The following is a 24,575-nucleotide window of genomic DNA, read 5'->3' as shown; positions in this document are numbered from 1 at the left end:
AGTGGGCTCCACTTTGTCATTCTCCTCTTTCCCAGTTCTTTTATGCTGGTGAAAGTAGTTTCATGACTTTAAACATTTATTTATTTTGCTTTATCTCATGTCACAGTGATGTAAGTGGTACAAGCACTCCTTGAATGTAGGGTACTCATGATGAACAGACCCTACTGTAGTTTGTAGGGAGAGAGACTATCATAAACATGAAGTAAGGAAAGAGATTTCCATGACTCTTAAGAAAGCTGTTTTCAGGGGCTGGAGAGATGACTCAGAGGTTAAGAGCACTGGCTGCTCTCCCAGAGGTCCTGAGTTCAATTCCCAGCAACCACATGGTGGCTCACAACCATCTATAATGAGTCCTGGTGTCCTTTTCTGGCCTGCAGTCATAATGCAGATAGAACACTGTATACATAATAAATAAATCTTTTAAAAAAGGCTGTTTTCATTACCTTACCGAATAAACCTATAACAGACACTACTCCTGTGATTCACACTTAAAAATGACAATTTGTTATCTTCACCTGTTGCGTAAACAGTAAATTCTTATTGCTAAGTGGAATGCAGGCTGGTGAACTCTAAATAGAAAGTGAAGAGCAAAATGGAGAAAGTGAAATTGGATGGAACACTGAGGACCTATTTTATGGGAATGGTCTTGGTATCTATATTACATGTGACAGAGCATATGTTCACATTTGTGTGTGTGTGAAGGCCAGAGCTGGATGTCATTCCTCAGAAGGCACTCTATTCCAAAAAAAATTTGTAAATTATTTTCTGTGTGTGCACACCTGAAAGCATATGTGTGTATGCCTGGGTGTATATGGAAGTCAGAGGAAAATTTGCAGGAATTGGTTCTTTCCTTCCATCACATATATCAAACGAGTATCATAAACCTTGGCAGCAAGTGCCTTTATCTTGCGAGCCCCCAAGTTGTTTCTATAGAAAGGGTTTCTCATTAGTATGAGATTGCCAATTCAGCTACTAGGTTGGCTGGTCAGCCAGCCCTGGTGGTCTGCTTGTCTCCATCAGCCTTTCTAGGGATTAGACTCACACCAGCACACCCGGCTTTTTTTCAGTAGGTCAGGAGACTGAACTCAGGTTCTCACCCTTTTGCAAAAAGTACTCTACTGACTGACTTATGTGCCCAGCCCCATGCTTACATCTTAATCAAGCATTGCATCAAAAATCAAGGGTTTATGAAGGAAATGACTAAGAAGGGCACTGTTAGCTGGAAATGTTAGCTGACACCTGCAGTCCTAGTACTTGCAAGATTGAGGCAAAGGGGTATGTAGAGTTCGAGGCCAGTTGGACTACATAGTGAGTTTCAGACAAAACCAAGGTACAATATAAGACTAAGTGTGGGGAAATACACAAGATGGTTCAAGTGGGTACGGTGCCTGCCATATGAGCCTGGCGACCTGAGTTCAATTCCTAGAAGACACAAAAGGTGGAAGGAATGATCTGACCATATGCTCACATACATACAATAAGCACACATACCAATAAATAAAAGGAAGCCCTCACCCACTAGAGAGTATACTTTCTGGGAAGTGCTTAAAGGTTCATGAGAGTCACGAGCGATAGTAACTGGACTTGCTGGTCACTCACCTCTTTATGAGGGTCTTTATGTGCTTCCAATGTTTTCATGACAGTCAGCTCTGCATAGTTTTTGAATCTTGCCGGTTGATGCCTTAAGATTTCTTTTAAAACTTTTAAAGCCAAAGCCCTGATTGTAGGCTATGAAGAAACATTTAAATGGTTTTAATATTTTGGATGGCACAAATCTTTCCACATTTTCAACTTCTATGAGGATTTTAAGATTGGGAGGAGGGACACTGTACAAAGAATGTAGTATACAATTTTCAACTTCTATGAGCATTTTTTAAGATTGGGAGGAGGGACACTGTATAAAGAATGTAGCACACAATTTATCATCTCAGGATGAAAACTCTTTAATCACTCTCACCTTTGTTGTATTTGAGAGACAGGGTGGGCTCAGTAACCCAGGCTGGCCCTAAAGTTGTCATCTTGCTGCTTTCACAGCCAGAATTGAAAGATTACAGGCATTTGCTACTACGTCCACATTTTAATTATGGGTCTATGTCTGTGCAGGTGAGTGCAGGTACCTTCAGAGGCCAGGAACATGGACTCTCCTGGGGCTGGAGCTACAGGTGGGCTGTGAGCTGCTCAATATTGGAGGTTTGGCATGCAACATAGGTCCTCTTCAAGAGCATTAAGCACTCTTAACTGCTTAGCCATCTCTCCAGCCCCATATGGAGGTTTTTGTTTTTTAAAAGATTTTAGTCTTTCTAGGCTTAAGACCGTATTATCAGAGTTTGTGAGAAAAAAACAGGACAGACACGTTAACAATTCTGGAAGTTGTAGAAAGAAGGAAGATGGAGAAAGGAGAGAAACCATGGAGGTTGGCAGGAGCTGCATACAGGGCAGAGGCCCAGAGTGTCAGTGGAAGGACGCTTAGGATTTTGGCTGATAACCAAAAAAGAGATAGAAGGAAAAGGGAAAGTTGTAGGGGAAGCTGTAGCCACACCTACTTAGGGGCTGGCTACAGGTGTGCCTACAGAAAGTTATGCTTTTAAAGCTACTACACAGAAAGTATAGGCTGTACAATGAAGACCACCTGGAAACAATTGCTTGGCACTTGGTTTGAGACAGGGTCTCAACTGTTGCCCAAACAGGTCTTAAACTTGCAGTGGTTATTCTACCTCAGCCTTCCAAATGCCCAGCTTTATTACTTTTAAGTAAATAAGTAACATTTGACAGCGTTTCACTGTGGAGTACTGGCTGTCCTGGAACTCACTCTGTAGAGCAGGCTGGCCTCAAACTCACAGAGTTTAATCCCAAGTGCTGGTGTAAAACGTGTACGCTACCACTGCCTAGCTCTGAAAACATATTTAAATATGTACAAGTAATCTTTACTTTTCCATGGGAATCAGCTTGCTATGTGTATCTGCTTTAACTACTGGAAACTCCTTAAACTTTTTTGAAACAAATATCTGTTAAAAGAATCAGCACTTGAGTAAAAATTAGATGGAGAAAGCAGCAGTAGCAGAACAGAGTTATTTGTCTATTTCCAATGTGCACTGACTGGTCAACAGGAAAGTTAAACAACAAGCAAGGGCTGGAAAGGCCCTGGGGTAATTCCTAGTCTTCCACCCACAAAGCTAAAGGAGAATAAATGCATAAACACTCAGACAGGACAGAATATCATTTATATATACCCTGAAATTTACCTCTTTATCCCCAAGGGTCTCAAGCAGTAACAATAATATTGTTTTGAAGTGTTCATCCCAAACACTGAAAGATTCTTCCTGGGTTAGCTTCATGAGTTCATAGAGGGCAATTTTTCTTTCTTCCATACGTTCATTATGGTTAGACAGCTCCTTCAACAGCTCGGCAACTAGGTCGGAATGGTCTAAGGAGAGATCTGTCAGAAGGATGTAGTATTAACTTTGTAATAGGTTGACTCTCAGGTGCAGAAATGACCACTTTAGAACACTATGAAACACAGCCACAACTGATCTTGGTTACAAAAGAGATAAAAACAATTTTCAGTTGTCATCCCTGAATCACCAATGTGCTTTAAAAATTTACAAATCAAAGACAAAACAAAACAAAGAAACCACTAGAGAGCAGTGTAAGGAACCCTAGGTATTTTTCACCCAGACCTCCGCCAGAGTGTAGCATCCCTACTTCCCCCATCCCACTCTGCAGATCTCCTTGTTACTGTCCTTCAAGGACCACTGCCTGCCAGGAGGCTCTGTGTTTGGAAATTCTTTTTTTTGTTTTGTTTTTTTTTTTTTGTTTGTTTTTTCGAGACAGGTTTTCTCTATGAGCTTTGGAGCCTATACTGGCACTCGCTCTGGAGACCAGACTGGCCTCGAACTCACAGAGATTCGCCTGTCTCTGCCTCCTGAGTGCTGGGATTAAAGACGTGCGCCACCAATGCCCGGCTAAAGCAATAATTTTAAGGAGTTAAAAATGTTCATTATCACCAGCAGTGGTGGCACATGATACCTGCCTTTAATTCTAGCACTTGGAGGCAGAGGCAGGTGGATCTCTGTGACTTCGAGACCAGCCTAGTCTACAAAGACAGTTCCAGGACAGGCTCCAAAGCTACAGAGAAACCCCGTTTCCAAGAAAAAAAAAAAAAAAAAAAAAAAGGTTCATTATCTAATTATGTCATTCTTTCCATGGACCAGAATTTTTCAGCAGAGCGTATCAATTAGAGCTATTTTCTTTATCCTGAAATAGTTTTTTTCCTTGAAAATGGGCAAAACAAAGGTTTTACTTTAATATCCATCCATCTATCCACCCACCCACCCATCCTGGATCTTATTATGTATTTTTGGCTGTCCTTGAACTTACTTTGTAGAACAAGCTGGTCTTGAACTCAATGGCTCTACCTGAGTGCTGGAATTAAAGGCATGGCGTTTTCTTTATATTTCAGAGTCAAGTTGAGAGCAATTGTCATCAAAGAGGAGTTGGGTTTTAGTTATGGATTTTTATTTATGTGCTTGTGTGTGTATGCCACATATGTGTAAATGCCTTCAGAGGCCAGAAGAGGGCATGAGACCTCTTGGAGCTGGAGCTATAGGCAATTGTGAGCTGCCTGACCTAAGTACTGGGAACCACTCTTGGATCCTCAGGAAGAGCATCAAGTGCTCTTCACAGCTGAACTGTCTCCAGTCTTAATGAAGAGTCGATTTGTTTTTGCACTCTTTTAAATACTTATTTATTTAAAGACAGGATCTTCAAAGGCATGCATCACTATGCCCGGTTCATTTTTTTCAAAATGTATTATTTATGTGTGTGTGTGTGTGTGTGTGTGTGTGTGTGTGTGTGTGTGTGTGTGTGTGTGCCACAGCATATGCGTGGAAGTCAGAGGACATCTTGCAGGAGTCAACTCTCTCATTCTTTCTATCCAAGGGTGGAACTCAGGCCATCACACTTGGTGGCAAATGCCTTTCCCACTAAGTCTGGCACTGAGAGGGATTTCAAGTTTACCACAGAAAGTCATAAGGCACTGGAACTTTGTAAAATTTTATTTCATGTGTTTGAGGGTTTTGCCTGTGCATGTGCAAATGTATCACGTGCATGTCTGGTGCTCCCAGAGATCAGAAGATGGTATCATATCCTCTGGAACTGGAGTTATGAGTGGTTATGAACTACCATGTGGGTGCTAGGATCTAAATTCAGGTTTTTTCTAAGAGTAGCAAGTACTCTAATCCCGTATTGGAAATCTTTAAAGAAAGTAACATGGACTCATAGGAATAAAAAGTCTGGGCTAAGGAGATGGCTCAGCCATTCAGAGTACTGGCTACCTTCAGGCCGTGATGGCACACACCTTTGATCTCAGTACTGAGGAGTCAGTCAGAGGCAGCAGATCTCTGAGTTCAAGGGCAGTCTGATCTACAGAGTGAGTTCTAGGATAGCCAGGGCTTCACAGAGAAACCCTGTCTTGAAAAAGCAAAAAACAAAACAAACAACAACAAAGAGCATTTGCTGTTCTTCCAGAGGATCTGGGTTCAATTCCCAGCACCTACATGGCAGCTCACAACTGTCTATAAGTCCACTTCTAGGGGATATGGCACCCTCACACAGACATACATGCAAGCAAAACACCAACACACATAAAACTATAAGAAAATCTTTAAAAATGTATACAAAAATGAATTCCTTATCCACAAGAAAACACTTAATAGTATTCTGTACTTTATTGTTGCTTCTCATGTATCTTGTCTGTGCCTTGCTGCTTACTGTGATCAGAAGGGCAGAGTACACAGTCACAACTATCCCTTTTCAGAGGTGACAAGGACATTCACTGAAGACAGTGGTGACTACCCATCAGGCTACTTAGATTAGTAACCCAACTTCATGTGAACATAAATAATATGTGCTCTTATAACAGGCCTTGGAATTAATTTTATTAATAAAGGAGATTATGATTTCACATTGAAAGTGTTAGTATAAAGAATGGGTTATTTCATAAGGAGATCTTTGTCATTCTAGTATAAAAATTTGTCTGGAAATAAGCTAAATTCAGATGCTGTGATTGGTTGAGTTGCTCTTGGGAGGATGTTAGAGTTACCTTGATTTTTGAGGGTGAGGTCAAGTTGACCACCCAGGTTCTCACTCTAAACCTAAAAACTACCAAAATAGAATAAACAAATACCTACAGGTTAGGATATAGTTTGTCAATTTTGAATTATCATGGACACATATATTTGGGTCCAGAGATGTTTAGATGAAGAGGGACAATCCACCCTGAATGTGGGCAGCACCATCCGTGGTGAAATTCTAGATTGAATAAAAAGGAGAAAATGAGCTATGAACCAGTACTCATTCATCCCAGATTGTGGATGCAATGTGAGCATCAGCCCCTCACTCTCACTGCCATGACTTTCTCATCAGGATGGTCTGTGTTCTGACACTGTAAACCTTTCTTAAGGAGCTTTAGTCAAGCATTTTGTTCCAGTGACACATTCCCATTCCCCATTTCCTTACATTTTAAAGAGTTACAATAAAAGAGCAAACACATCCACTTGTTTCACTGATTGCCAGTCTTCCAAAGTGCAAGTGGTAGGCACTTTAACCCGTAACATACCATCAGGAAACTGGTCAGCGTCATCATCAAACATGGCTTCCTTGAGGGCAGACTTGTTGAAGGGACTGATGCTGTCAGAATAGTTATATGGATTATAGTCACGAGATCGTGAAGAGGAGTGAAGTGGCATTGAATGGAGCAAAGATGCTTTATTATCAAGAGCTGTCTGGCTGGAGTCAGTAGCATCACCTCCTGCTCGTGGGTCTGACATCCCAGGACCACACATCTATTGATAGGAAGAGAAAGGCATTGCAAGTTACCTCCTCTTAAAATACCTCATTCACATTCTAAAAAGATGCTTCTTGGGGGCGGGAGAGAAGACTTGGCAGTTAAGAGTGTTTCTTACCGAGTGATGAGCAAAGGGGTCCAGACCAGGCTGGTGAAACCCACAGAAACAGCTGACCTGAACAATGGGGAGCTCTTGGTCCCCAGACTGATAGCTGGGAAACCAGGATGTGACTAATCCAGACCCCAGGAACGTGGGTTTCAGTGAGGAGACCTCAGAAATCTACGGGACCTCCTGTAGTAGTTCAGTACTTATCCCTAGCACAGGTGTGGACTTTGGGAGCCCATCCCACATAGAGGGATACTCCCTGAGCCAAGACACATGGGGGTGGGCCTAGGCCCTATCCCAACGGATATGATAGACTCTGATGACACCCTATGGAAGGCCTCACCCTCCCTGGGGAGCAGAAAGGATATGTGATAGGTAGGGTTTTAGTTGGGGGGGGCAGTGGTAGGGGAGGAGGGGAGGGAGTAGGAACTAGGATTGACATGTAAAACAATCTTGTTTCTAATTTAAAAAAAAAAAAAAGAGTGTTTCTTACTCTTCCAGAGGAAGTGAGTTCAGTTCTTAGCCTCTACATAAGGTGACTTACAACTATCTGTAACCCTAGTTCCAGGAGATATAATGCCCTCTGAAAGCACCCAACAGAGCATAAACTCATAGACATATATGAATAAAACTAGTTTAAAAACAAAACAAAGTTGGGCGGTGGTGGAACATGCCTTTGATCCCAGCACTTGGGAGGCAGAGGCAGGTGGATCTTTGTGACTCAAGGACAGTCTGGTCTATAGAGCAAGTACCAGAACAGGCTCCAAACCTACACAAAGAAATCCTGTCTCAAAAACCAAAACAAAACAAAAAATCAAACAAACAAAACAAAACAAAACACAGATGTTTCCCTTCTGTTTAAGAACAGTAACAATAGGACTGGAGAAATGACTCAGCAGGTAAGAGTATTTGCTACTCTTGTTAAGGACCCTGGTTCGGTTCCCTATAACCACATGGCAGCTCACAACCATCTAACACTAATATCAGGAGAACAGATGCTTTTTCTGATGTCTGTGGGCACCAAGACTGCATGCATGTGGTGCTTATACATATAGGCAAAACACTCAAAACATAAATAAACAAATAAATAAATAAATATTAAAAAGAAAGAAAGTTAAGGGCATAGAGACACAGCTCAGTGGTTAAGAGCACAGGCTGCTCTTCTAGAAGACCCTGGTTCAGTTCCCAGTACCCACGTGGTGGCTCACAGCCCTCTGTAACTTCTGCTCCTGGGGCTTCTGCAAGCCCTGCATGCACATGGTGCACAGGTGCATAATAGGCAAACATCTACACACTTAAAGTAAAATTGTAAGCTAAAAAAACAAACACAACAATAATTTAAAAGGAAATCAATGGCAAACAGTATGGGTTACAATATATACTCAAATATATTGTACAAATACATATATTCAAAATAAAAAAACTTAAGCAAAGATGTAAAGAAACCACAGCTGACAGGCAAATAAGCTATCACAAATGTTGCCTCTAACAATGTTACTCCTGTCAATGACTCAACCAAGTAACATACACACTGAGATTAGCAACAGCTTCTCCATGCTAATTAAAGACACAAAGACTTTCATTAGCAAAACATAATTGAGGATTTATCGCAGTGCTAAGAGGGTTTGCCCAGCACATTCAAGGTGCTGAATTCAATCCCAGCAATGAAACAAACAAACAAACAATAACAAAGTGTCTTTAAAATTTGGCACACTATACTATCTTTGAATATGAACTATCTTAATAGCATCTTTCAGCTTTAATTTCTATGCCTTTTTCCTCCTAAAGGTCAATATAATTTCCAGAAGGATGCTGATAGAGTTGGGGTACATAAACACCTTTGCCCAAACATTAATATTAATACAAATACTAACATTAAAATTATTATCACCAGAAGTACCACAATCATCAGCATCTGTCAAGCAACTGCATGCCACTCTGGTTGCTGGGAACGCTACACACATCCTTTGTCCTTCATCCAGTCTGTGTGCACCCAGTCCAAGCCAAACACTGTTCTTGGCACTACTTGAGGCACTACCTTGGTTATGGAATATTTGTAAAACAAACACAGAAAGTCTCGGTATCATTTAAGCAGTGACACTTACTAACTTGCTGTCAATACTACATACAGCTTTAGGACAGGGAACCTCAAACCTGTGTGGTTTTGACAACAATTTTTGTTACTCCAGTACTTCTGAACTCTACCAGACAGGTATTAAGGGACACCAAGTGAAGGAAAAGGTAGATGGGGGTCTTTCAGAGATGTGCTAAAATGCTGTGGCTCTGTGGATACTGAGCAACAGGATATTCTCAACAGGAATGAAGGGATGGCTTATTTCAAGAGGCAAGTATAAGCAGATGCAAAAGTAAAACCTAACTACTGATGTACCATACCAGAGGAAACCAGTTAAAATAGTATTCACATGTCAGGAATGTAGGTTACAACATGCTTTGTGGGGACCACATAAACTGATGATGCAGACTACTATGACTATAATTAATATGGGGAAAATGCAAACTTCCATTCCTAAACTCATATGGTAAGATACACAGCCTAGTATGTTCAAGGCCCAGGCCAATGATTAACTCATATTCTGTTACTAAGTTCCTCTTTTCTGTTTTCTTTTCCTGCACCCCCCCTTTAAGATTTATTTATTTTTATATACTGCTCTGCCTGATGCCAGAAGAGGGCACAAGATCTTATGATTGATGGCTGTAAACCACCATGTGGTTGCTGGGAATTGAACTCAGGACCTCCAGAAGAGTAGCTAAGGCTCTTAACCACTGAACCATCTCTCCCACTCCACTTCCTTATTTCTCAGCGCTCCAACTCCACCGGCTTTCTTCCAAATCTTCAACTACATAAGCTGGTTTCTAGCTGACTCTGTATTGCCTAGTCAGCTCACAGAATTTTTCCATATGTTTTGTGGCTTTAAATCTCAGTACAAATGTCATTTGACAGAGGCCTCCATTCCATGACCCCACAGTCTAATATGTATATTCACCTTCCTCTATGGCACAATCTAACCCAAAACTCTACTCCATAGTAAACATTTCTACTTAGATATCTAAAGGGAACTAGAGGAAGAAACTCTGCCTTACAGATCTAATACCTAAACTCCCTAATATGTGGGTGAATGATACTCAGTAAATGCTCTAAGAGCGACTAGGTCCTAAAAAATTCTGCATGAAAATGCCAGAAAGCAAAGTTTAAAATAAACAAAGAACCCCCCCCACACACACACTTTGATGGAAACCAAAGCAGCCTGCTGCAGTAAGAACACTCACACGGGAGGGGTTCAGGGTATTAGGAATGGTGGCAATAGAAGGTATGAACACGCACACACTTACCATGTCACCATCCTCTTTTTTAGGCTCTCTCTTCAGCGGTTCGCTCATGTCTTCTTGGCTTCTGAAGCTGAAATTCTGGATTGCCTCAGTGACACCTTTAAGGGAGCTGTAAATGTCTTCAGAATTCATGTTTTCTGTGTCGTAATCAAACGCACTGTGAAAAAGATAGCACTAATTTTTACTTATTTTTTGTTTGATTTGAGTGTTCTGCCTACATGTATACATGTGTACCATGTGTGTGCAGAACCCTGGAGGTCAGAAGAAGGCATCAGATCTGGAACTGGAGTTAACAGATAGCTTTGAGCTATCAAGAGGGTGATGGGACCCAAACCCAGGTCCTTTGTCACAAAGTACTTTTAACTACAGAGCATCTCTCCAGTATCTATTTTTGAGGGTCTCACTCTGTGGCTCAGGCTAGTGTGTCGTCCCGTGTCGTCCCCCGCCCCCCCCCCCCCCCCCGCCAGGGTTTCGCTGCATATCTTTATAGTCCAGGCTGGCCTCAAACTCAAGAGATCCACCAGCCTCTGCCTCCCAAGTGCTGGGATTAATGGTGTGTGCCACTACCACCCAACTCTAAATAAATACTTTTGTAACTTGTGAACATTACACAAAATTCAAGTTTCAGAACGTGTAAATTACAATTTTCCTGGGGCACAGCCATGTGTATGTATGTTGAGACTGTCTGTGATTGCTTTGGAAGCACACCAGCAGAGCTGAATAAAGGGCACAGATCACTTGGCTTGAAAGCCTAAAATACTGGCCATACGGCCCTTTACAGAAAGCTTCTCAGTCCTTGTAATTAGCAAACATAGTTGTGGATGAACGCCAGTATTCTTAGCACTCAGAAAGCGGAGGCAGAAGAACAGGAGTCCATAGCCATCCTTTATCACATGGCCGGCCAGGTGGAGGCTGGCCTGAGTAGCCAGGCATTCTAGTTTCTGAGAGCAGTCCTTGGTGGAGAAAAAGGGAACCTGTACCTCACCTACTTATATTATAGTTCCTGCCTATTATTTATTTTGCAAAACACACCTTGGGAAATAAACAACAACAAAGGTGAAGGTAAAACAAAAAGGCATGGAGTATTTTGAAATAAAAACATGTATTATATATAGTATGTGTTTGGGTGGGAGTGGGGCCCACAGCATGCATGTGGAGGCCAGAGGAAAACTTGGTGGAGTGAGTTCTTTCCCTTCACTTTACATGGTGACCTAGAACGGAACTCAGATAGTCATGCTTTTTTCCACCAACAGCACTTATCTCCTGAGGATCTCTGCAGATTGCTTTGAATTTTGAACATACTGAACATAAATGTTAATGATATGAATTCTATAATCAAGTTCTAAATTCAACTAAATCTTGAATCAAATATACCCATGCTTGAACAATGTGTGTGAAAATTTTACCTAGATAATTTTGTATTAAGGAGCAATATCTCAGTCACATTTTGTCATAGAAGTATATACTCACGATATATTTAACTCACTCCCATTATTCTCTCTATGCTTTGTCTATAATATAAGCTCAAGACCCTCCTGACCTTTCAGAAGTGATTCATCAGTATTCTATCTAATACCATAATGGATACTGCCATTTACATTAAGTAGTGTAATAAAAAAAAAAAAAACAGGCACAATTTACAGTTTGAGAAACTTAACTATGCTTTTTAAGAAAACAATACCTTTTCATCACCATTTAAAGGGTTAGATTTTATATACAATTGAAGTTGTTTGAATCAGTAAAGTTTCTAAGACATTTCAAGTCAAATACAGTCTCCTGGGATTATAGTTACACTGCCTTACTAAGATGGACACTGGTAACAGAAAACATGAATGAAAGTAATCATCTCACCTTGGAGATAATGTATTCTGTGATGTGTTGGTAGGAGAAGTAAGAGGACTGGACCAGTTAGCTGGTGATCGAGGTGTTGGTCTTGTCAAAGGACTCCCCATGGAACTCTTGATGGTGGGAGTAAAAAGAGCATTAATTCAGGAAAATGCAACTACAAGGTCCTTAGGGAAGAGGCACAGTCATGAGACAGAACCTTATGAAAGTGCCATCTCTGTCAGCATTCTAAATAGCCATGCACTACCTACCTCTTTAGCCTCGTCCTTCATGCCCTCTCCTGCCCTCTTCTCTATCACCCCCTTCAGCTTTGAGAGAGTCTCATGCACCCTTGACCAGCCTTGTTCAGTTAACTGTCTCTCCATTTAAGAAGAGAAGGTACTGGCTCACAAGACATTACTCAAAGAGAAACTCTGACAGAGGAGCTAGTGCATGTTGGCAGTCAAGGAAAAGAGTATACACTTGAAACCACATGCTGCAATGCAAAACGTAAGAGCAAACAAGTGAGGAATACCTGGGTCCCATTGCCAGTATTTCGAAGGTGATTGTGAAGAAGTTTAGTAGCACCATCTTGGAAAGTTTTTGGTAAAGCTCCTAGTAACATTGTAAACTCCGGGGTATTGAGTTCAAATAAAGAAATCAGCACTGACTGTGCTGCCTGAAAGAAACAAAGACATACAAAGAGTAGGTGAATGCTTTCACATGCATACTGGAAGGTGGGTGGCCGCCAGCAGCCCAGGGCTTGCCCACCTCTCCCATAGGAAAGGAAAGCACTAATTTTCTTAGGGAGGATGAAAACACTCTCAACTACCATTTATTTCCTGAAGTTAAGAAGGGACTAGAAAAAGTCTAACAGATGACAAAGCTTTGCAGGGTTTTCTGTCAACACATAGTACTGCTTCAGTTTTCCTAACGAGTGAGCTAAAGGAAAAGGATGGCTATATGAATCCTCTTAATGCTGAAATTAAGCTTTCTCAATATGAGAATTTTTTTTTCTTCTGAGACAGGGTTTCTCTGTGTAGCTTTGGAGCCTGTCCTGGCACTTGCTCTGGAGACCAGGCTGGCCTCAAACTCAAGAGATCCGCCTGCCTCTGCCTCTGCCTCTTGAGTGCTGGGATTAAAGGTGTGTGCGCCACCAATGCCCAGCGGAGAATTTTTTTTTTTTTTTTAAAAGATAACCTTTCTAAAGGAATACCGGGGGTAGAAAGGTACAAACGTGCACATGACAGCAGACAATAGAGGGTAGGAATGGGAGGAGGAGAGGAAGGAACGAAACCAAGCAAACATGAAAATGCCATACAAAAAGATGCCACTTTGTATGATAATTAAAAACATAAAGCCAGCATAAGAAGGAGAAAAACAATAACAACAAACAAAAATGTCAACCAACCAACCAACCAACCAACCAACCAACCAACCAACCAACCAAAGCAACCAACCAAGTCAGGATTTCACTATGCAGTCCTGGAGGGCTTTGAGTCTGTATAGGTGTATACCACCATGCTTGGCTCTGTAGGATTCTTTAACTAGTCTTCTCTTAAACAGCTAATCTAAAAAACTCTACAGTTAATCTCAAGGTAAGTCAAGTGTTTCACAAAATGAAAACACTATAAAACACTCAGATTATTTGGGAATTAAAATTATGTAACAATTTAGAGGAGAGCAAGAAATGGTGCAAGATCACATGACCTGTATCCCATGTACACACCTTTCGAACATCAGAGCTTTTGGGCTCCGTCGTCCAAGTGATGACCCGAGACACTGCCAGTCGAGTTTCACTGGAATTTATAAAATCTCCTGGATCCATCTGTTTGGCCAGAGTTTCTATGTACTTAAGGATAGCAACCTTCACCTGCAGAGGAGAGCACAATGAAAGAGGTCAGCAAGATGGACTCTCCAGACCAGGCAATGCATCAGAAATAACCAAGGGAAGCAAAAACAACAACAAACCTCAAGTGAATGATGGAGTTACTTACCCAGCTGACATGAGGTGAGGGTTTCTGTTTTCATATGTGTTAGAACTTTTAGCACTCCATTCCCAGAGTATGAACAACTGCTGAAGATTATTTAACAAACCATAACCCACCCCCAGGAATCTGCTTTAGAGTGTATAGGTGGCTAGTCTTATAGTCATTTCTTTTTGGGGAAACAGCCAAAGTGTTAGATGATAGGGTATTACATGACAAGCCTATAACCACAGTGGGTAACACAACTGTCTATTTATTTGTATTTAAGACAGGGTTTCTAGCCCAGAGTGACCTCAAATGCACTGTGTAGCTGAGAATGACCTTGAACTGCTCTAATTGTCCTGCCTCAACCTTCTGAGTACAGTTTATAAAGTGCTGGGTATAGAACCAAGGATCTGGTACAGGCTAGACAGGCACTCTGCAGGTGAGCTATATCCCCAGCTCTCCCAATTAACTCTTTTATGTAAGGTGCATGAAAGGCAGATGTGGGGTGGGAGATAGAGCTATTTCTAAGGCATACATGCTTCTTTCTACACTCAGCCATTTTAAACTCTTCTAACGAGCAATTATTAAATTATTATTTAATTATTATTATTATTATTATTATTATTATTATTATTATTATTATTCTAGTGAAAATAAAACAGGCTGAGAACCCTTGCTTTTGGTCACATATAGCAACATTCTATATTATGTGCATGAACATTGGCCTCCATGCTTGTGTACCATATGCACACCTGGTGCCCTTGAAGGTCAGAAGACTGTCAGATCCCTCGAATTGTAGGTGTAGAGGATGTGTGCTGTCACTCGGGTACTGGGAAATGAGCCCATGCCCTTTCCGAGAGCACTAGGTACTAAGTCACCTCTCCAGCCTATGGGATCCTTTATCTTTGAAAGTTATTGTTATCATCATCATTCTTTGCCTTGGTGGGGATCAAGCCTTGCAAATGTCAGGTAACCACTCTGACATAGAGTTACACCCACAGGCCCACAGATGATCTTTGAAACAAAATTTCTTTTGCATTGAGTGTGCATTTTCATGTGTGGGCATACATAAGTCAGAGGTTGATACTGAACGTCTGCCTCGTTCCCTCTCCACTTACATTCTGAAGTAGGGTTTCTTAGTGATTCGAGTAGTCTAGCGAGTTAACCTGCCCCAGAGATCCCTTATTTCTACCTATTGACTACTAGGGAAACAGGTGTGGACTTCCATGCCTACTTGTAGTTTGGATTTGTTTTGTCTGTCTGTCTGTCTGTCTGTCTGTCTATCTATCTATCTATCTATCTATCTATTTTTAGACAGAGTTTTAGTATGTTACTCCCAGTTGGCTTGGAACTCTGTGTAGACCAGGCTGGACTTGAACTCAGATTCATTTACTGCTGCCTCCCACATGCTGGGATTAAAGGGATTTATAACCATGCAATTCAAGTAATGCAGTTTTAAAATGTTTTCACAATATAGGTGTGTTAGGTATAATAAGCAAGTAACCACAGAAACATATAATCATTGAAACACTCCCACTTTAATAAGATATCTCACAAAGTCAGAAATTCTACAACTAATTACATTCAAAGAACAAAACAATATAGTTGGCAAAGGCATTTGTAATCAATCCTTTAGTGCATTTAACAAGCTGGAAAAAGTATTCATGGAAAAAAACACATATATTTAACAAATGCCAGTAATTCAATAAAAATCACCTTCTATTGTTATTTAGTCCACTGCTACCTTCTTTCTTTAAAAAAAGATTTACTACTTTAAGTTTTCTATTTTGTATTATAATTATTATTATTATTATTTGGAGACAGGATCTCTCTATGTAGTCCTGGCTCTTTTGGCACTTGCCATGTAGAGCAGGCTGGCCTCCAACTCACAGAGGTCCCTTACCTCTGTTCTCCTCTGCCTCCCCAGTGCTGGATTAAAGGCATGAACCATATTCAACAGCTTGTTAGAATCTTTAAAAGATTCATCTTAAGAAGTTTTATGTATGTGCTTCTGTGTGATCATGTGTTGATGTGTGTGTGTGTGTGTGTGTGTGTGTGTGTGTGTGTGTGTGTGTGTGTGTGTGTAGAGGCCAAATGAGGACAGCACAGGATCTGGTTCCCTTGACTGAAACTACAGGTGTTGGCAGGATGGCTAGCTTGTTACTGGGTGTTGAGGTCCAAGTTCTGGTTGTCATGATTGGAGGCAACTGCTCTGAGTCATCTTTGCATCTTGGTAAGTTCTTATGATTTAAAAAATGTTTTATTTACATGTATGTGTGCAGGTCTGTGTGTGTGCATGTCAAGTATGAGCAGGTGCCAGAGGAGGCCGATGAATCCCCTAAACTGGGGTTATAGGCATTTGTGAGCTGCTTGATTTGGATGTTGGGAGCCAAGCTCCAGTCTCCTGAACGTAAGTGCTGAGCCATCTCTTCAGCATCCTCACCTCTGACTAAGCTCTTTATATTTAATCCTGTCACCCACCTACAAGCTGTTCTTACTTGGGTATGAAGTATGACACCAATATACTTAATCCTGTTGTCTAAACTGTAACGAAGAGATCTCCTTCTAGCTTTGCAACTGACTGTACTTACACTTACATCAAACACACAAGAGCAGCTTGGGTCCCACAGGAAGCTCCTTTTACTTCATCAGCTTCCCACATTCCTGTTTCCTTTACTTGTCTTTCATTTTAGGTCTTCAGAAACTTTATTCTTCCCTCACATCACCTCTCTTTATGGGGGTTTCTGAGTCATGGCTTCATAGCTTAGGCTAATGTAGAACCCTCTGTGTAGCCATACTGACAAATCAATGGTTATTGACCTGCCTCAGCATCTCATGTGGTGGATTAGAGGGTTATACCATTACACGTGACTCATGTTTCTGAAGATGGCTTCAGGCTTTATTTGTACAGGCACACAAAATATCTTCACTTATAGCTTCACTTATAGTCATCTACTACATAACTACAACATCATCTCCTTTATTATCATTTAGTTATCAAGTATTATAAGTAATAATGATAAAAAATTCAAAGTTTTCTATTCTCAGGAATGTCTTTGGCTATAGTATAAGCTACAATGTGTGTTAATATGGAATAAATCCTTCTTCTGTAGGGAACTTTTCAAAATACAAACAGAGAGGCCCCTTTTTACCTGGTCTGGTTCTGAGAAAATTACAAATCCAGTGAGTGTAAGTCAACCCCGTGAGAAACATAATTGTGATTCTGAGGCACAACTGCATTCCAATACCTAATGGGAAGATGAATCCTGGGGAGTAAGGCATTCATCCATGCAGAACAGAGGAGAAGCTACATGGCTTGTATGAGCAGTATGCTTTTATTTCCCTGACCTTACTCTCCATGGCTACCGCTCTGGAAAAGCAAGCATTCCACCAACAAGCCATACCCCAGACACAACCATTTCATTTCTTATTTTAAACTTAATCATCTTAAATCACAAGTTAGAATCTATCTCCTTTTCACACAACTCAAAAATGTGTCCAAACGGAGATTGGGGAAGTTAGCCTTGATACAAACTTTATGCTTGTTTCAGCAAAATACGTTATTTCAGATAGGGAGAATGAACTGAGATTAAACTTAGAGTACCCTTTCCTTAACTAAAATAAGCATACCTAGAAAATGCCATGTTTTGCCCCAAATACTTATAAGACTCTAAAAACTACAACTAAGAAAAAAAAGTATTGGGAAATCACAAACATACAATTAAATAAGATTTTACAGGGTAGCTCTGCATTACCAGCTTAGGGTTAGACGGCCATACTTTGTGATGCTTTTACAACAGAGAGCTTTTGCAAAGATAGGTCAAGCCTCTGGAGAACAGTTGAAGTCAAGTACATGCATGCATAAAAGGCTTAGGAAGGTGAGTAGCTAAATACAGATGCATAAAACATCATCCCAAATAGTGCAGAGGGTTATGAAGAGAAATAATGCAGGCTAAAATAAAAACAAAAGAAAAACCTTTGAGCTCCAAAAAGAGTGAAGCTGGTCCCGGAGTGCTGGCTTGACTGTCTGAAAGTTTATAAAAATAAAACCCACTGATTGAGCAGCTTCATGTGTGAAAAAAAACACAAATATTACCATAACTTTATTAATACAATACTACAATTCCTTGTAATAGTTTAAGAAGAAATCAAAGTTTTACCTTCAAGCTTGGCGTTTGGGTCTGGTCAACTGTAAATCTCATGAGGATGTTAAATTGAAGATCATTTGGAAAAGATTCTCTGAAAAAAAGAACAAAGAAAAGACAAAATTAAAAAAAAAAATAAGTGGGGCTGGAGAGAGAATGCACTGAACTGGCTGCTCTTCTAGAGGACCTGAGTTCAATTCCCAGCCCCCACCTGGTATATCACAACCATCTGTAAAGAGATCTGGTGCCCTCCCCTGGCATGTAGTGCAGGCCTACATGCAGACAGAACACTGTATACATAATAGATAAATAAATCTTAAAAAAAAAAGCAACCAACCTCCCCAACATTAAGTTGACATGTATATATTTTAACAAATTTCAGAGTAAAAGACATTTAATACCCGAATATCATGCCACCCAAAGTATGGATGAATTGATAGGTGAAACGGTACAGTATACGAAGCACAGTGTAAGAATAAAGACATTTGAACTTACAGCCAGTAAAGGGTTAAGAAAAAAAAAACCAGGCAAGTGTATCTTGCTTATCTCACTATGTATTTAATTAGGAAAATGTAGTAAGTAAAAGTTCAAACTTCTGGCCCTGGAGAGATGACTCAGTGGTTAAAAGCACAGACTGCTCTCACAGCAGAACTGAGTTTGGTTCCCAGCACCTACATGGACAGCTCACAACCACCTCTTACTCCAGCTCCACAGGATCTGATGTCCTCTTCTGTTCTCCTCATTTCAACTGAGAGGGGTGACATACGTCTTTAATCTCAATGCTCAGGAGGCAGAGGTGAGAACTCTGAATTTGAGGACAGCCTGGTCTACACAGTGAGTTCCAGGCCAGACAGAGCTATATACTGAGACTCTGTCTCAAAAAAATGACCACCAACAAAACCCTGAATTCCAGATTTCAACTTAGTATATGGGTGTGTGAAATAAGTCACTTTAACAGTAAGATCAAGGAGGTAGAAACCTACTATTGGCTTAAAGCCTTCTGCAAGGAGACTGTCTAATGGCAGGGTAAAATATTGTTTAAAATAGGAATGGCTTTTAATTTCACATAAGATCATATTAACCTTCAATTCAATTTACACATACATTTACAGTTGTTTTTACCAAAAGGTCAAGACATGATTGCATATTAAAAACTTTTCTTTAGTTGGTCATGGTGGCACATGTCTTTAGTCCAGCACTCGGGACACACAGGCAGATGGATTCTGTGAGTTGAAGGCCAGTAGGGTCTACACAGAGTTCTAGGACAGCCAGGGCTACACAGAGAAACCCTGTTTCAAAACCAAACAAATAACCCCTAACCAACAAACCAACCCAAACAAACAAACAAACACCCCTTTTCATTTGTATTTACTTATTTGTGTGTATATCTGGGCATGTGTGTGCTATGGTGCACTTGAAGGAGTTGGCTTTCTCCCTGTGGGTTGAGGGATCAAATTCAGGTTGTGGGGCTTAATAGCCAAGTGCCTTTATCCCATGCACCATTGATCTCTTTTGAGATAAGCTTTTAGTATATTTCCTAAAATTGCCATAATCTCATAGACTCAAACAATCCTCTTGCCTCAGTATCCCAGCAAATGAGACTACAATTGCATGCCATTGTACCAGGCTCTAGTTACATCTTTTTGCTTTTTTTGCTTTGTCTTCTCTCTCTCTCTCTGAAATTGGTCTTGAACTCCCGATCCTTCTATCTCCTGATCCTTCTGTCTCCAACATGCTGGGATTATAGATGAGTGGCACCATCTATCTAATCTAATCTAATCTAATCTAATCTATCAATCTTTAAAATACATGCTTATTTTTATTTTTGAGAATGGGTCTCACTACATAGCTATTAGTTCTGGCTGTCCTGAAACTCACTTAATAGAGCAGAAGGGCTTCAAACTCACAGATCTTCTTCCCTTTGCCTTTCAAGTGCTGGGATTAAAGACATGCACCACCAGGTTCAGCTCGATAGCTGTATCTTTATTGTTACTGTTTGAGACAGGTTCCTGTTGCCAAAGTTGGCCTTACACTCACTATATACTGAAGATTACCTTGAATTCTTGATCACCCTGCCTCTACCTCCCATATTCTAAAATTACATGCATGCACTACCATGTCAGTTTAGTTATATTTTACTTAAGATGTTAACAGCTTGAAGTACTCAAACCAGTATTAATAAAACTTTAATGTAGGGATTAAATACTTGTGATTATTAAAAGGTAAACTTGAAATATATGCAGAAAATATTACCTTGTAACATCAAGGGCTTTCTGAACTTTTGCCTGAACAGAACCAAGCAAATCAGCACCCATTTTTTTCAGCAGCTGTGTGAGCAGCACAAACAACCAATCTTGAAGATCATCTTTGTGGACTTGTATGAAATCTACTAGAGTCTCCAAAAACATGCTGAACACCTGTAGTTGATAAAGGGGAGAAGTGGGAAGAACAAAGAGGAGATAGTGACCTCTACGCTCAAGTCAAAACAGAAATAGATGGAGAAAAAGGAATCTGAGGCACAGCGATTGGCAGCCAAGCAGAAAAAAAAAAAAAAATCTCTCTTGCTTTTCACTGGACTCTGTGATACAAGAGTGCATCTGCGCTGTTATCCAACTTCTGCAGAAGTTTGACAATTAGCTATTCCATGCAGCATCACTTGGTAAAGAAACTGCCCATAATGGCTGGCACACCTAATGTTATCAGCGATGCCACAGCTTAAGCTAGTTAAACTGAGACCCATTTCCTAAAAAATGGAGGAGGTGCTGTGTGCTCTTTCAAGGACACTCAGTATTTGAAAGAATACTGGGTGAATTAGAAAATTATTGAATTTATAGTCACCATACAGTGGCAAATGTATCCACAATAATGTGCTGATTAAAAAAGCCTCAGGTTTCACAAAATGACAAATTTCATAAACCTTTTGGTGTAAGATTTATTATTTATTAAAACTGCCTCAAAAGTAATTTTTAATTGTTTGTAGTAACTAAAAGCATCTCTATAATAAAAATTAATTGAGAATAAAGCATTCATTTAAAATTCAAATTTTTAAGAATGTTCTTGTGTTGGTGGGATTTAAGTATTTATTCACTTAGGACTTTTAGGACAGGGTTACTCTCTATAGTCCTGGCTGTCCTGGAACTCACTGAACAGGTGTCAAGAGACACCCTGCCTCTTCCCCTCAAATGCTGGGATTAAAGGTGTGTGCCAACATGTCCAGCTTATGTTGGTAAGTTTTGTATTTGGCTCCAGTGTTTTATATATAGGAGTGTGAACAACTGTATAGTGTGAAAACATATCTTAAGGGAAAGATAAACTATTATGTGAGGTCTCATTAAAGTATTTTGCAAAGTGACTCTTGATAAGGTTTTGTTTCTTTGCAAGAAATCAATATTATACTAGAAGATCAATATCTAAGTAACAGGAAAATATACTTAAGAGTCACAGCCATGCTATACTAAGACACATCACAATCAGAACAGGTGAATAAAATCACGGCATTTTTATTTATTTGTTTTTTTATGTGTATGTATACCACGTGCACACTGGTGCCCACAGAAGCCAGAGGACATCACTTCTGGATATGGAGTTACAGATGGTTGTGGGCTGCCTGATGTAGATGATGGGAATAGAACCAAGGTTCTCTTGAAGGGCAGCCAGAGCTCTTAACTGCTGAGCCCTCTTGCCAGCTAGTCCTCTTTGTTATTCTGAGATGCATCTCTTGTAGCCCAGCTTGGCTTTGAACTTCTTATTTATTGGACGATGGTCTGCAAGACACTCTGGACAACAGGCTGCCGGGATTACAGGTGCACAGCACCTCCACATCTAGTTTATGCCGTGCTGGGGACTAAACCCAGGGTTCTGTGTACTTTACCAACTGAGCTTCATCCCCTGCTCTATTTACAAAAATCTTCTATAACCTCAAAGGCAACTTTGCTAATTTGAAATTGTTTCAGCATTTCTGGAATGTCCTTTATGTAGTTTTGATGAACTCTAGTTTTTGCCACTTTCAACAGCAAGGAAGTTTCCTCTAGCAACAAACTTTCCTCTACTTAGAATTGGAACTAAGCTTTAACATTTGAACTTTGTTAAAAAGAAAAACAATCCACCTTACTTTCTTAAGATGGTATGTATTTGTGAAAGCAGCAACTATGACTACTTGGAGTTCTCCAGTGCTCTCTGCTCTCCAGTGGCACCTACTCATTTAGAATGCAGATCTTTCTAACTCCCACACTCCCCCCAACTAAATCCCCAAAACTTGGTTTCAAAGCTGGCTGAGTGCTTTAGTAAATTCTTTTGGACTTTCTCCTAGAAAATTGTGAAAAGAATTTTGTTAGACCTAGTCTGTGACAACTGCATATATCTAACCTGGCACCCACGCTTCCTGGTTATATGACCATTCTGTCTGGCAGCACACTAGAGCTGGATTTATCTCCCTCAACAAGTCACACATTACAGAATCAGGGTTGGTGGGAGGTGACTGAATTTTTAGAGGGTGCTGCAAGCTTGCTGGTGGCTTGAAATCGGCCATAGTAGCATTACAGAAACCAACACAGTACAAGTAGGGGCTTCTTTCTCTCCCGGAGCTTCTGGTTTTTTATTTTTATTTTTTTCTTTCCAGAGCTTCTTTACCAGCTCCCAACTATTTCTTTTTGAGTCACTTTTCTTCTTGTTTCAACTGTTTCCTAGTCTGCTTTCATATGAAAACCTGTCTTGAAAATCTTAAGCCATTTGGAAAGCCACAGTGTGTCATTGGTTGTTTGGGTTTTAGTTGTGCTGTGGCCACACTATTACTACATAGTTTCACTTGTCACTGCCTTTCTCGGGAATTTGACTTCTTCTATACTTCATGTTCTAATGAGCTGCTCTCAGGAGACCCAGTTTTACTCCTCCCGAAAGCCAAACCTCCTGTGCAGTCTCTTGTTCCTGAGGTGTCTCTGCTTCCACTGCAGTGCAGGGCTCCTGACCCTGTGCTTCCAACTGCAGTGCAGGGCTCCTGACCCTGTGCTTCTCCTGCAGTGCAGGGCTCTTTCTTAAGTGCAGTGTGCTTGGGCTTTCTCTAAGTGGATGCTGCTTTCTTCAGGGTCCCCTCTTTCCTTCTTCCTTGTCAGGAATTTTCCTATTGTATCCAATGCCTTCACCTGACTGTCTCCTTACATCAGCGAGGCCTCTGTCACTAGGCCCCAGTCTCTCAGGAGACTGCTTACCCACTGCAGTAGGTACAAAGCCCTTTAACGTGACTTCAGGACTGACTTTACTCATTTCCTATATACCAGGATCTCCAAGTCATTTCTGTAACAGGCCAGATAATAAATGTCTGAGACTCTACAGGCTATGGGTCTAGCAACTACACAGTCCTGTCATTATATCATGGCCACAGACATAAAGTTAGTATAACTGTATTTCAAAACAACTGAATTTCCCAAAACAGATCTTGGGCAGATTGAGTCTCCAGGCTATGTTTGTCAACTCATGCTTCTTTCTTACATACCATCACTGGAATGTCACTTTGAATAAAATAAAATCCTTACATATCCCCAGTTAAGAGGGAATCCTCAACCCTTAGTTCTACACTTCTCCAAACTGGCCTGGGAGCATCTGGTAATGTGAGTATTGTCTTCCCTTTCATACGTATTTCATAAAACTCCCAACTTTCTACAATTCCCTTATCTTCTACCCTTTACATACAGCATGTGAATTTCCAAAAGTTTATTAAGAAGCTGCTTGGGTGACTTTAGATCATAGCCACTCATTTTTCCTACCTGAAACATTTTCTTATATGTTTGTATGAGACAGAGTCCTACTGCATAGCCTTGGCTGGCTTGGAACGCACTAAGTAGCCGAGGTTGGCCTTGAACTCACAGAGATCCATTTGCTTTTGCCTTCCAAGTACTGGGATTAAAGGCATGTGCCATCATCTATTTGGAACTTGTAATTTGACTAGCTATGCATGCTATTACTTAATTTTTCTCAAATTATATTATCACCCTACCCAGAATATTTATGTGTATTTTATTTATTTCTGAGATAGGGTCTCACCATGTATTCCAGCATGACTTTGAACTCATGATAATCTTAACTCAACCTATTGAGTGTCGGGATTACAGACAGGTGTTACTAGACCCACCCCAAGGTTCTGTCATTTGTATATACGTTTCACATGAGTACACATGTATATACATATTTAAAGGCCAGAGGTCAACCTTAGGTGTCATTTTTGAGGTGTTGTCCACTTTTGAGACAGATTCTTTGACCTAGAACCTACCAAACAGGCTAGCCTGTCTGGCCAGGAGACCTGCCTGCCTCTGTTTCTTTGGCACTAAGTTTGCAACTGTGCA

The 24,575-nt window shown here is 40.5% G+C and overlaps 1 protein-coding gene across 11 annotated transcripts in view; it reads right to left on the bottom strand.

Annotated features, from left to right (window-relative positions):
* Clasp2 (cytoplasmic linker associated protein 2) overlaps positions 1-24,575 on the bottom strand; it is a 167,683-nt gene that overhangs the window by 10,640 nt on the left and 132,468 nt on the right. For 6 of the 11 annotated variants that reach the window (XM_027415277.2, XM_035444031.1, XM_027415281.2 and 3 more), the window contains 9 exons: positions 20,494-20,657; positions 18,256-18,334; positions 13,852-13,995; positions 12,658-12,801; positions 12,150-12,256; positions 10,302-10,455; positions 6,617-6,842; positions 3,243-3,436; positions 1,600-1,728 (listed from right to left, as the gene is read on the bottom strand). In XM_027415277.2, the coding sequence (XP_027271078.1) occupies positions 1,600-1,728; positions 3,243-3,436; positions 6,617-6,842; positions 10,302-10,455; positions 12,150-12,256; positions 12,658-12,801; positions 13,852-13,995; positions 18,256-18,334; positions 20,494-20,657 (1,341 nt within the window). Of the gene's footprint in view, positions 1-1,599; positions 1,729-3,242; positions 3,437-6,616; positions 6,843-10,301; positions 10,456-12,149; positions 12,257-12,657; positions 12,802-13,851; positions 13,996-18,071; positions 18,123-18,255; positions 18,335-20,493; positions 20,658-24,575 lie in introns of all 11 variants that reach the window. The other 5 variants (XM_035444029.1, XM_035444030.1, XM_027415278.2 and 2 more) reach the window with 1 other exon arrangement.

Source organism: Cricetulus griseus, chromosome 4, assembly GCF_003668045.3.
Source record: "Cricetulus griseus strain 17A/GY chromosome 4, alternate assembly CriGri-PICRH-1.0, whole genome shotgun sequence".
In the NCBI taxonomy this organism is placed as follows: Eukaryota; Metazoa; Chordata; class Mammalia; order Rodentia; family Cricetidae; genus Cricetulus; species Cricetulus griseus.
The sequence above is the reverse complement of the archived record's forward strand: the minus strand, read 5'-3'. Positions and strand labels throughout refer to the sequence as shown.